Consider the following 12980-nt stretch of genomic DNA (forward strand, 5'->3'; position numbering starts at 1 on the left):
CACATCTGCACCGACACCTGTTATTTTCCGCTGCTTGGGGGGGTGGTAGCCATCCTAGTCGTTTTGAAAACCGAAATAAGTTTTGAACGAGAGACTTTGTATTTATTTGCAGCGGGCCCTGAAAATGACGCAGCCGCTTCTCCTGGGCACCGATGTTTCCTCCGAGGCGCCGGGTGTTCATGCGGACGGACACCCAGCCGCGCTCAGCAGCCGGACGGTCTGGCCGGCGTGGGGGGAGCAACCTCCAGGGGAAGACACCCAGGGCAGCTCCCTGTGCAGGCCTGGGTCTGGGCAGCGGGGCCCGTGAGCCGCGGACAGGCAGGCAGGGCCAGGCTCCCTCGGCCCACCCGGGGCGGGGCGGGGGGGGTGCTCTTGGGTGCACTGCCCTCCGCGGAGCAGGCGCTCAGTGAGTGTTTGCCGAGTGGAGCCTGAGGAAGGGCCTCCCTCCGCCAGCTACCGGGTCCAGGAGCAGCTCTTGTAAACACGCAGGGTGCTGCGCCCCTGCGCCTCTAGGCTCCTTGACGCCGCCGACAGCGGTCCTGTGCCTTCTCCGCCTCTGCGCCCACGCCCGACAGAGCCTGGCGCCCGCAGGGACATGGGCGCTGACCGAGCCAGTCACTGAGCGCGTCGAGGTAGACGATCAAGGTAACGGAAGTGTGGCCGGAGTCCTCAGTCCACTGGGAAACAGTGCGGTTTTGTTTGGGTCTGTGTCGCACTAGAAGGCTGGACTCAGCTGGCAGGGATGACCTGGGACACCTCAGTTCTGACAGTCTCACCGTGGGGGGGTGTCCCCGAGGTCCAACCCCAGGCCCAGGGCAGCTGCACACTCGTCGCCTCGTGAGCTCACCCGGCGCCCTCCGCTCCTGAGCCCTCTCTGCTCTGACTCGCTCAGCTGCCCTGGGACAGGGGTCAGTTCTGCAAGAACAGACAGGGGAGGTGCTCACAGCTGGCGGGGCCCGCATGCACACCGGAAGGTCTGGAAGCTGGTCCCAGCGGCTTAAGGTCAGGGCCAGCACACGCCCCTCTCACAGGGCAGCCCCAGCCTCCCAGGAGCCCCCTGTGGCGGTAGTGGAGCAGCCCCAGGAGGGAAGCCTGCTCAGACGTGCTTGTGTGCTCCGGGTGCTAACTGCTAACGTGCCTCCCCTCGGGCAGCCCAGACCCAGCCCTCTGGTGGTCCCCCAAGGGGGAGGCAAAACCGAATGGTTCGCAGCGTGGGCCTGGCCCAGATGCACTGCACGGGAAGCAGGGACAGTTCCCATCTGCAGGCGGAAGCAGGAGGGGGTGGGGGGGGAGGGGAGAGCCAGTCCCAGCACAGCCCGGAAGGAGGGAGCCGAGGTCCTGGTAGGGCTAGACCCGGGCCACCTGCCTCTCGGGGTTTGGGTTTCAATGACTGCTCAGCTCCCTAGTGGGGTGGGAGCGATGGGGGCGGGTTTCCGTGCACGCGACGGGCAATGTGGAGCGCCCGACCCGGTGAAGGCGGGGAGGAAGGGGGACCCCACACACTGTGTGCGTGGGCACCTGGGCCGGGGATGGGGAGGGCCGTGCGTGGTGGCTCTGGGGTGCCGCCGCCTGGGGACGCCTCTGCCCACATTTACATAATGACAGAGGCTTCTCCCAGGCTGATGGCTTGCTTTATTTGTGGATTTTGTATATATGTCATTGTTTCCTTTGCCATTAAGACAATCCAATTTCCACATTTTGCTTTGTCTTTCCCTTTCTTTGTGAGTCGCTGTCTAGGTCAGAGTGGGTGGTGTGGAAGGAGGAGGGAGAGCGGCCTTGTGTTATTCCACAGGACACGCCTCTGAGACTTGTGCTGCAGCCCAGTGAGGGGCCCTGGGGGGCGTGATCAAGGGACCGTAGCGTTCAGCATAGTGGCAAAGTGGGTCTCCGCCTGCACCTCCTTCTCTGTTTCTCCCATGTGGCCCCGAGGACCTGGCTTGCCTCCCTTCCCTGCGCTCTCTGGCCTGCGTGTGCTGACCCTGCGTCCTTCAGGCAGAACCCGTCGGACCGGTGCCGGGCAGTGCGGGTCCGGCCTTGTTTACAGCAGGCACAGTGAGACCTGCCAGTCAGCAGGCCCTGGCGGCCCAGGGGCCTCCCCGGGGCCAGCCCCTGTTTGTGGAGTCCTCCGAGCTGGCACCCCATGTGGCCACAAGTCTGCCATTCCCGCCTGTGGAGCCACTTCCAGCTGGCCGGGGGTGGGGGGGGGGTGGGTTTGCTGGCCCAGCCTCCAAGGTCAGGGCGGAGGGCCCCTGGCCTGGGGGTGGGGGCTGGGGTTCTGTTTCCCTCGTGTCCATTTTCCTCCGTGGCAATAGCCTTTCTGCCTTGAGAAAGATGATTAGAGAGATGAAATCCTTCCCCCGTCTCGTCTTGACACCTCTTTGCTGCTGAACAGAAGTAAATGCAAAAAACATAATTTTCAGGTCAGCCAAGACTTTTCTCATTTGCGGGAGGATTTGCAGAGACTGTCAGTAATGAGGCGGACGGCCTCCTCGAGCGGCACGGGCTGTGTGGAGGACAGAGTGTCGGATGGTGCCGTCTCGTTGTCCCTGTCGCGGGAGAGAACAGCGCTGTCATTCCTGCATGCACAGCCCCGTGGTGCCCTAAGAACCCCGCACGCCGCGGGACCCTTCGCACTAGGTGGGAAGGAGGTCGTGGCCGGACAGCTCTGCGTACGGCAGGCGCACGGTGGCGTTTTATTCTGAAGAAAGACACTAAAATACCTTTGAATCGTGTCTGTCACTTCCATTAGAATTTGATGAAAGACTCTTTCATAGATTTCTTTTTATACTCTTGTCTCCCCCGTCCCTCCCACGTGTCTCCATCCGAAAGGCAGAAAGAATGTTGAGTAACAGGTGATGGCTGCGCATCTCACCGTGCCCTGCTCCCCAGCTTTAATTCATTATTCAGGTGTGTTCCCTGGTTCCAACATCCAGGTGTTGCGTGGGGTCCTGCCTCCGGGGACTTTACTGGCCGAGGCGCCATCTCTGTGCCCCTGAGACAGAAAGCGAGGAGCCCAGCAGAAGTCTCTGTGTGGATTTGGAAGTGGGGTTCCTGCTAGAAACGGGGGCGTTCGGGGTCCCGGAGGTGCCCTTCCACCTCGAGCCCTCCGCCCCTAGCGCCCCCTGGCTGCTTCTGGCGGCACTGCTGTGCTGGACCAGGTCAGGGAAGCCTGACCCTGGAGGGGCTGGCGTGTGGGACCCCTGAGTGTTTCACAGCTCACGGTCAGGGGAGGTGCCCGGTCCCCGGGGAATGCTCCTCATGTGCTTTGCCAGCCTTTCCCTTTACTCCTCGCCTCTTTTTTATTCTTACGGCCAGACAATGTGCACATCGACCGTTTTAGCCATCATCGAGTGCCCAGTTCTGCGCCCTTGACCTTCACATGGTTGTGCAGCCACCGGCAACGTCCGTCTCCAGAAATTCTTCATCGTCCCCCACAGAAACTCTCCACCCATTGTCGCCCCGCCCCCAGCCCTTGGCAGTCTGCAGTCGACTCCCTGTCTCTGTGAATGTGGCTGTTCTAGAACCTGTTGTTCATGGGACTGTGCAATCACTGGCCTTCTGTGTCTGGCTTATTTAGCATCGTGTCTTCAAGGCAGCAAGGGTCAGAATTCCTTCCTCTCTAAGGCAGAGTAGTTTTTCATGGCGTGCCTAGGCTGCATTTTGGGGATGCACCCCTCTGTCAAGGGGCACTTGGGTGGTTTCCACCCTGCAGTGGAGCCATGGTTACTCTGTGAACAATGCTGTCGGGGCCGAGGATGTACAAAATACCTGTTCAAGCCCCCACTCTCAGTTCCTCCGGCCGCGTACCCAGAAGGGATGCTGACGACCTGATCTGTTCTGCCAGCCTGGCTTTCCCCCAGAGACCAGGCTGTGGGCGGGCTTGGCTCCCCCCAGGGCTGTGTTGTGCTCTGCCCGCCTCTCTGACCTGCTCCGGAAGTCCTGAAGGCACGTGTCCGGAGCACAGGCTGCGGGGCAGGACCCTGAGCTGGGAGCTGGGCAGGTTTCCAGGAGCGGGGTGTGGTCAGGCCTTGAGTGCCATGAGGAGGCTTCTGACTGGGGCACCCAGGGCGGGTTAACACCTCCCATTCATTACAGGGACCAGACCCGGCCGGGACCCGGGGATGGTGTCTCTCTTTCTCGTGGAATAAATGCATCTTGGCCTCCTAGATCTTCCTGTAAAAGGCAAGATCGTTTTGAAGAGGAAGGAACAGTTCTGTCTCCGCTTGCTTTCCCAAGGAGAGGGGTATTTTGTGATCTGGTTAAATTCAGTGCATTTTTATCCAACACCCGCAAGGCATGGTGTCAGCTACTGGGGAAAACCCAGGGATGAATAACTATTTGTGTCCTCCGAGGAGTTTGGGCTAGAGGGACGTGGCAATAAGCAGCTCTCCCAGCCTGTGGGATGCCACCGAGCTGATAGCAAAGGTCAGCAGCAAGCAATGGATTCCGGCACGCAGGGACTTGTTTCCGGTGTGGGCAGAAACACTTCAGGGAGCGTGTGGAGAAGCGTGTGAGATTGGAGGCAGGCCCTGCAGACCAGCGGGGCCCTTCAGAGGTGCAGGGGGAGGGGCCTCCACCACGGGTGGCCCCCCGCCAGGCAGGCCTGGGAGCGCCGGGGGAGGTGGGGCGGCAGAAAGACGATATTGGAAGGCGGGCCGAAGTCTGACCTCAGAGCACTTTGGATGCTGTGCCGGGGAGCTCGGCCACTGTCTGGCAGGCCCAGGGCGGCGGTGCAGGGTTTCAGAGGCAGGTGTACAGACGGCGGCCCTGCTGGTGGAGAGAGAGGAGAGTTTGTGCAGTTGATACAAAGTTAGCTGGGAGAGCAGCCACAGTGTTCTTTTTCCTCGCGGTGACTCTGAGACAGCGACGGCTTGGGCGGGCAGAGTGCAGTGGTGGGGACAGTCGGGGGAGACACCACTGGGTCCCAGGGCCGCTGAGCCCACTGGGCCACCCTGAGCAAGTCACACTTCCTCCCTGCGGGACGCTGTCGGACAGGTGATGGGTCACCGTGGGTTTCCCTAATGCCAGAGCAGTCGGGTCAGCTTCATCGTGTTTTCCTGAGTGGGAGTTACATTTCCTCAGACCCTTTTTCTGCACCAGTTGGGATGATCATGTGGTTCCTAAACGTTTTACTCTGTTAATGTGGTGAATTACACTGATCGGCTGCTGGATGTTAAACCGACCTTGTGTTTCTGGAGTCACCCCACTCATTTCTCTGCATGCGGAACGAGCCGTCCGTGGGCACCCCGCTTTAGACAGACGCAGGCGGACCTCAGGCGTGTGCAGGCCGGTGTGCCTGCCGGGGGACTCCACGCTGGACATTGTCATCTGCCATCAGGAGGTCGGTCCGAGGCCCAGAGACGGGGGCCCAGGGCTGAGGACAAGACTGTGCAGGTGTTCCCCGGGGCCCTGGAGCCTGCTGGCCTTGGGCTCTGTTCCGCCTCTCCACCGGCTGCTCCCGTGTGGGCCGGGACGCAGCCCCTCCAGCTCCGAGCAGCCGGAACGCGGCCCCTGATGAGGGAATGGGAAGAGTTCTGCGTCCTCTCATGGGGCTGCTGTGAGGGTTCCATCAGTCTGAGTGTGTGACGTGCTTATCTCAGTGCCTAACCCACAGACATGCTCAGTGAGTGCCAGCCGGTGTCGCAGCAGCAGCAGCAGCACCATCATCACCATCACCATCACCATCATCATTAGCGTACTCACCATCCCCATTACCACCACCATCACCATCATAATCACCACAGTCACCATCACCATCCTCAGCACTGTCATCACCATCAACATAACCATCCTCATCATCATGACTATCATCAGCATCCTCATCACCACCACCACTATCACTGTCTCGTCGTTGTCACATCGTTCGTGGAATCCCGACGTCACACCGCCGGTTGCCGTGGCTTCGTTCGTAGCATGAGCACCGTTAGCGACATGGGGGCAGATGGGAGCCCTCCTCTCCTTTGGGAGCTGCAGCCCCTCCCTCACGTCCCTGGGCGGCGTGTTCGGGGTCAGGCGGAGCAGGGGTGGTGACTCTCCCTCTCACGGTGCTGACGCGCACGGGCCCCGTGGGCACGGACCGCCGGCTCGTTCTGGGGAAGGGGGTCCGGGTGCCTGCACGCCCGGGGATGTGGGCGTGTGAACGGGGGGGCGGCTGGCATGTGCTCGGAGCTCCGGGTGCCGCCGTTCCGTGCTAAAGGTTCACCGTAAAAATGCCACATAAACTTAAACGACTGCTAGTAACCGTTTAGGTAAGTTGAGGTCATTAAATTTTTGTGAAAATACAGGAAAACGCTTGGGAAAATGGAATTTTCTACCTAAATACGGCTTTTGATGTATTGTGGTCCTGCGAACACGGGACAGCGAGCGTGCTCGCCCTGGCATTTTCAGGGGGATTCTGGGGGCGACAGGAGTCCTTACGGCCGTACAGACAGTGTTCCCGGCCACCACACGAGCCTGTACCATCCAAGCGCTCCCTGTCGACCCCACTGCGCCGAGTGGCCAGACCCGTCCGTGGCGCTGTTTTAAGGCACCAGGTGCACACACAGTCCTGTGACCTGCAGGTGTCTGCGGCCACCTCTTGCCGATGGGGGAGCGGACCACAGAGAGGGTGGGTCATGGGCTGAGGTCACCAGGGCTTCACGGGTGGCAGTGTTTCCCTGCGTGCTGTCTGTGGTGAACGTGACAACCCGGGAGGCTTCTGGGGCCGACGTCTGGGCTGCTGTCCCCGTCGGGGGCTCGGTCCTGGAGCCGACAGCCAGCGGGGAGTGGGGTGCTCCGGTGCCGCAGGTGGTGAGGAAGGGGGTGGGCAGAGCCGACTTACCTGGGCGTGGCTTTCTGGAAGAGGTGGTACGCGGGGGAGGACGGGCCACTTGGCGAGGGGAGGAGGCGCCAGTGCACGCAGGTATGGTGTGAGTTGGCTTCTTCCTTTCGGGATGAGGCAGGGCCCGGGCATGTGTGGCGGGAGGGGTCAGGTGAGGGGTCAGGTGAGGGGCCAGCTGAGGGGCTGGAGGGCCCACTGTGCTTGCCAGGAGAGTTTGGACATGACGGGAGCGAGGAGAATTTTTTTTTAAAGATTTTATTTATTTATATTTGGAGAGGGAAGGGAGGGAGAAAGAGAGAGAGAAACATCAATGTGCGGTTGCTGGGGGCCGTGGCCTACAACCCAGGCATGTGCCCTGACTGGGAATCGAACCTGCGATACTTTGGTTCACAGCCCATGCTCAATCTACTGAGCTATGCCAGCCAGGGCTTATTTTATTGCATTTTTTCGATTACTATTTATGCCCCTTAACATCACCCCGCACCGCAATTGCCACCCTGTCGTCTATGTCCACGAGCCCTTTTTCCATATTGCCTGATCCCTCCACCTCCTACCCCCCCCCCCCCCCCCCAGCTGTCACCCTCCTCTCTCTGAGTTTCTCTCTGTTTTGCTTGTTAGTTCAGTTTGTTCATTAGATTCCACACAGGAGTGAGGTCATGTGGCGCTTGTCTTTCTCTGACTGGCTTCTTTCACGTAGCACAGTGTTCTCCAGGTCCATCCGTGCTGTTGCAAAGGGTAAGATTTTCTTCTTTTTTATGGCCGAGCAGAATTCCACTGTGTAAACGTCCCCTGGTCGTTTTACCCACTCACTCCCCGGCGGGCACTCGGGCTGCTTCCGCATCTTGGTGATTGTAAATAACGCTGCAGTGGACACAGGGGTGCTTGTGTTCTTTCAAGTCAGTGTTTTGGGTTTCTTGGCGTATATTCCCAGAAGTGGGATCGCTGGATCGAAAGGCAGATCCATTTTTAATTTCTTTGAGGGAACTCCGTGCCGCCTCCCACGGTGCCTGCACCAGCCTGCACTCCCACCAGCGGTGCCGAGGGTCCCCCTTTCCCCACGCCCTCGCCAGCACTTGCTGTTTGTTGATTTAGTGGTGACGGCCGTTCTGACGGGTGTGAGGTGACATCTCAGTGTGGTTTTACTTTGCGTCTCTCGCATGATTAGCGATGTTGAGTGTCTTTCCACATGTTCACTCGCCGTCCGTGTGTCCTCTTTGGAGAAGTGTCCGCCTCAGAACCCTTTGCCTGTTTTTCAGTTGGATTGTTTGTGGTTTTGGTGTTGAGTTTTGTTAAGTTCTTTATACATTTTGGATATTAACCCCTTATCAGATGTATCGGCAAATATGTTCTCCCCTTCAGTGGGTTGCCTTTTTATTTTTTTAAAAACCAGTTTGGTTTCCTGAAAGTTCTCAGTCCAGGTGTGACTGATTCATCGTTAGGAAGAAGTCTTCCAATGGAAAAGGACTACTAATGGGGATACAAGATAGTATGTGAAGTGACAATTCAAATGTTAGGGGCATCCTCAGTTTTGTTCCTGTTGTAAGTGTTACTAAGCCACAGAAAGGATGTGGTCCTAAAACCAGGCACCGTGGATATAAACCTGGAGAACGTGCTGCCAAGGGAAGGAAGCCAGACACCAAATGCCCGTGTTGTGGTCCCATTGATGCCAGGGAGCCGGAGCCCCCCAATTTGCAGAGACAGGAAGTCGGTCCGGGTCGTCAGGGGCGGGGGAGGGACCCGTGGGCAGCGGTCGCCTAATGGGCACGGGCTTTCTGTTCGGAGGGACGGAGAGGCCTTGGAAGGGGACCGCGGTGCCGGGAGCACAGCATTCAGATGTGCCGACTGCCACTGGATCGTGCGTTTAAAGATGGTTCAGAGGCAGACCCCCGTCCCGTGTCCTTCTCCACGATGAAAAAAACCACCTGTGGTCGTCCGGTCTCGTGCGTAGCTACAGACGTCTTCTGTGTAAATGGTGACCCTTTACACGTGTCTCCTGAGAGAAAAGGCCACTTCTGTGAGCGTCAGAGAAGAAGACCCGGGCACAGACAGTGCATTTTAACGTCAGAAACAGGCCGACATGGGCAGTGGGGGCAGGCACCGCTCCCCCCTCCCCCCCACTGACTTCTCCCGCCCCCTTCTCTCTCGCCCTCGCAGCTTTTTACAACTACGACGCCCGGGGAGTGGACGAACTCTCGCTGCAGATCGGGGACACCGTGCACATCCTGGAGACGTACGAAGGTGCGTAGGCATTTCGGTGTCTTTTCCCTGGTGGTTCTGGGCAGTTAGCGTGCTCCTTCCCTGCCCAGTGGGCAGGGCGTTACGTGGTCAAGGGAGCGTGCACACGCATGTGCCTTTCTGCTGTGAGGGGTCCTCTTGGGCGATGGAGGCCCTTTTCCGCGAGGACAGCGGGGAAGCTGTCCGTTATTCCACGAAGGCTTTGTTAAGGTGAGCTGCAAGCCAAAAATTCATTTTCTTAGCCTTTAAAACTTTCTGTTGGAAAAGCTGTTTTCATTATAGAAAAACAACAACTCATGGGTTCCTTTTTTGCAAATGTGTGTAAACCCTGACTGTGAATAACCGACTCCTTGGAAAAAAAATTTAAAAGCACATTTCAGATATTTTGGTAGAAGTCACTGTTTCGAGGGGGTGTGATGGGAATGGTGAGACCTTTCGTCCTGTCACTTCGGTTTGTTAATAACACCCTCGGAGGACCCCGAATCGCCAGTTCTCGCTTCCTTGCCTCTTTTCCATCGGTGGCCCCACTTTCCTAGGAGGGAGCAGAGCCGGCCCCGCCCTGTGGGACGTGCGGCAGGGAAGCAGCTGTTACAGTTGTCCAGGCAAGCCCACAGTTGCGGAGGTGGCTTCCCGGCGTCCTTGGCGCCCAGCCGGCCGCTTTTCCCGTTGCCGTTTTGCGGGCCGTGCGAACGGGCCGCCCTGTAGCGGGCGCTTCCCCGGAGGTTGCCGCAGAGGAGACGCAGCGACAGCCTTGGGGTTTACCCTCTGCCCGTCCCGTCCAGGAGTTGTGTGCGGCAGAGTTTTGGCGTCGGTGGCTTGACTTCCTGCCCGGAGGGTGGACGCCTGTGCAGCCTGGGAATAAGAGGAAGCCATGAGAATCGATGATTACAACAACGAAAGTGCTTTCAGATGGGGTTTAGCCCGACCCTGCCAAGTGGGAGGAGGGGGTGGGGAGGACCGAAGGACTGACAGGTGCCCCGTGTCCGGCACCGCGCCGAACCTCAGACTCCGTCCTTGAGATCCACTCGGCACCTGCGGAAGCTGCGTTCTGCCTTCCTGCTGGGGGCCAGCTCCGACTGGCCCCGGTGTCCTCCCAGATGCCAGTGACAGGTGCCGCCCTGGCCACACACCCACGTTCATGTCCCTCGTTCCCCCTGGGACCCGCGCTGACTTGCTACTCCACGAGCCCCCCTCACCCTACAAAAGTCCTACTGGAAACAGAACAAGGCTTCCGTGGGGGGCCCCACAGAGCCCAGCCGGGAGCGGGTGAGGAGGGCGGCCAGTGCCTTACGCTGGTCTTTAGTTTGGAGCGGACGGGCCGGCGGCCTCATCCGGTCTCACTGTGTCTGGCCAGTGGCTGAGAGGAGACAGAGAGAAGTTAGTGGGGGTCAAGGGTCCAACCTCTCATCTCAGTCCCTGATCCGAAGGGGAAAATGCTCCTCCCCCTTCTTTATTTCTGCCCCGGGGTCAGCCTGCGCTGGGATCCTGGTTAGTCAACGCGGGGCGGTGACGTCATTTCTGCACAGATAACATGTCCTGTGCGGCCTGGGTGAGTAGGGCCTGCGACATCTTGTCCTTCTCCGCCCCTCGCTGTCGAACAAGAATGCCCTTGTCGAAGCCGTGGGACCCTCGGGCTGGCAGTGACCTCTGTCACGTGTCTAACCCGCAGAGAGAGAACCCGGAGAGCAGGCGGTTGACTTTCTGGCCGGCACCCTGAGAAAGGACCCTTCAGTGAGCCCCGATTCGCTGGGCCAGTCGGTCTCCCAACTTCTGTTTAAAATGCTCCCCTCTCTGTAAAGGCTTTGACGACAAATGAAATCCGCTGGTTTGGAAACCGTCTTTTGGTTTGACTCAGAACCAGGTCAGAGATGTGGGTCTGGGGGACCAGTTTGGACTTTGGGAGACTTTGTGATTTAATTACCATCAAATATAGATGGAATAATTGTTTTTCTGCTATTTCTGCTTTTATTCTATTTCAAGTTCACGGATTGATGGACATGAAGAAAGTGGGGGGGTTGCCAGAGGGAGTGAGGGGTGCTGGGTGGAGGGGGGCAAAGGGGACAACTTGGGATGACTGTAGTAGGATAATGAATAAAAAGTGAAATAATAAAAGAAAAAGAAAAAGTAGATTTCATATACTGTATTAGAGTTTGGCATTTTCTTCTTTCCTCTTTGCCCCTACCCCCTCCCACTTTTCCTCTATGAGAATTTATTTCTGTCTGTCAAATTTGATTTTCTTTTTCTGCGTGATCCTTCGCAGGATGTAGCGGAGGTTGCACCAGAGAATATACCATTTCTAGGGGCTCGCTCTTGACAGTAAGATTCAGAAAGCAAATTTGCCCTCCGGGGACGGGTAATGTGTCTGTCTGGGGCTGCTGCCGGAGGCTCGGTTGCTGTGCGGCGGGGAGGGGCGTGAGGGGCCGCTGAGGGCGCGCATGCCCTGCCTTTGCGGGGGCCGAGGTCAGGCCGACCCAGGTCCCCAGATGTTTGCGCAGTGATCTTCGGTGGCCCTGGTGCGCCTGGCCGCCGTGCCCGAGGGAGAGAGCACAGGCCCTACTCGGAGATCAGGAAATTACTGTTTTGATTAAACCGCAGTCTCTGCCCTGCAGCCGGGGTCGTGCTGTGCCTCCTGCGTGTCGCAGGGAGCCTCCCAGCGTGTGAGCCCTGCAGGGTGGCAGTCGGGTCGGACCGGCCTGCGGGTTTGCCCTGCCCGGGGCGGCGCCGGGCACACGCAGTGCGGGCTCGGTTGGCCGAAGGGGTGATGTGCGTGCAGAGTCCTGGGGAGGCCACCCATCGACGGGTCCTTCTGCCGAGGAGGGCCGTTAGGAGGGAGACTGCCGCCTGCCAGCACGAGGGAAAGAAAAGATAGCCCAGAGCCGGCTCGCTGCTCTCCCCTCCTGTCCCCTCCCCTCCCCTCCCCCTAGGAAGCCCCGCTGCTGCGTTCGGAGTGGGTTGTGTGTGTGTTCGTGGGCTCTCTCTCCGGCTGGTGCGCATCTGGTTTTCGTGAATGTCAGTGTGGTCCTTGCTCCCCCTCTGTCTGTGATTCGTGTCTCCGAGCTGTACTCCAAACCCCGCTGTCTCTGCGTGGCTCGCCCCGGGCGCTCTCTGCTCCGTGGGCACCCCCCACGTCTCCCTGACGTCCCCCCCACCGCGGGCACTCCCGTGCCTCCTCTTCCTGCCCCCGCGGGACCACACAGCCGTGGCCCCCCGTGTCCATCCCGCCGTGCGCGGGTGGGGGTACTCGGGGCTTTGGGGTGCATTCCCAGGAGGGGGTTGCTGGTCGGGGGGGCATCAGGACATGAACTTCGGATCCGTGGGGACGGCCGCTCCCACACGCGTTGCCGTGGTTTCCACTTCCACCCACAGTGCCCGGGGGCGACCCACATCCTACTAAGTCCCACTCTCTGCTGCTCTCATCGTTGCGGTTCTCATGCTCTTTCCTGATGTTTCGATTGTTTTAATCCTCGCCCGAGGACACGTTCTACTGGTCTTAGAGGGAGAGGAAGGGGGGTGGGGGGAGAGAGTGGGAAACGGGGATGTGAGAGAGAAATGTCCATCGATCGGCTGCCTCCTGCAGGCACCCTGACCGCAGCCCTCGGGTGTGTGGGACAGCACCCCAACCTGCGGAGCCCCCCCGTCCCCGGCCTGGGCTGATCGTGGGGTTTTAAGTGTTCACGTCTCCGGCTGTCGGGACGTGCAAGCCTCTCTGAATACATATGTGTGTGTGTGTGTGGGTGAGCCTTTCCGGTTTCCCCCTCTCGGCCCCGTGTGTAAGCTTGGCCTGTATTTCACTCGGTTCCCTCTTTCTCCTGTCACTTGGCAGTGTCTCCTTACGTAATCGGGACGCTGACCCCGCGTCAGGCTCAGAGCAGGAAGGACGCACCGGTACTGACAGTGCAGAAGAGGCCCCGCAGCGGCAGGGGGG

The 12980-nt window shown here is 59.2% G+C and overlaps 1 protein-coding gene across 3 annotated transcripts in view; it reads left to right on the forward strand.

Annotated features, from left to right (window-relative positions):
• Positions 1-12980, forward strand: part of DOCK1 (dedicator of cytokinesis 1) — a 341306-nt gene that overhangs the window by 25040 nt on the left and 303286 nt on the right. For all 3 annotated transcript variants that reach the window (XM_028512883.2, XM_036027442.1, XM_036027443.1), the window contains exon 2: positions 8975-9058. In XM_028512883.2, coding sequence (XP_028368684.1) covers positions 8975-9058 — 84 coding nt within the window. The remainder of the gene's footprint in view (positions 1-8974; positions 9059-12980) is intronic.

This window comes from Phyllostomus discolor, chromosome 5 (assembly GCF_004126475.2).
Source record: "Phyllostomus discolor isolate MPI-MPIP mPhyDis1 chromosome 5, mPhyDis1.pri.v3, whole genome shotgun sequence".
NCBI classification, from domain to species: domain Eukaryota; kingdom Metazoa; phylum Chordata; class Mammalia; order Chiroptera; family Phyllostomidae; genus Phyllostomus; species Phyllostomus discolor.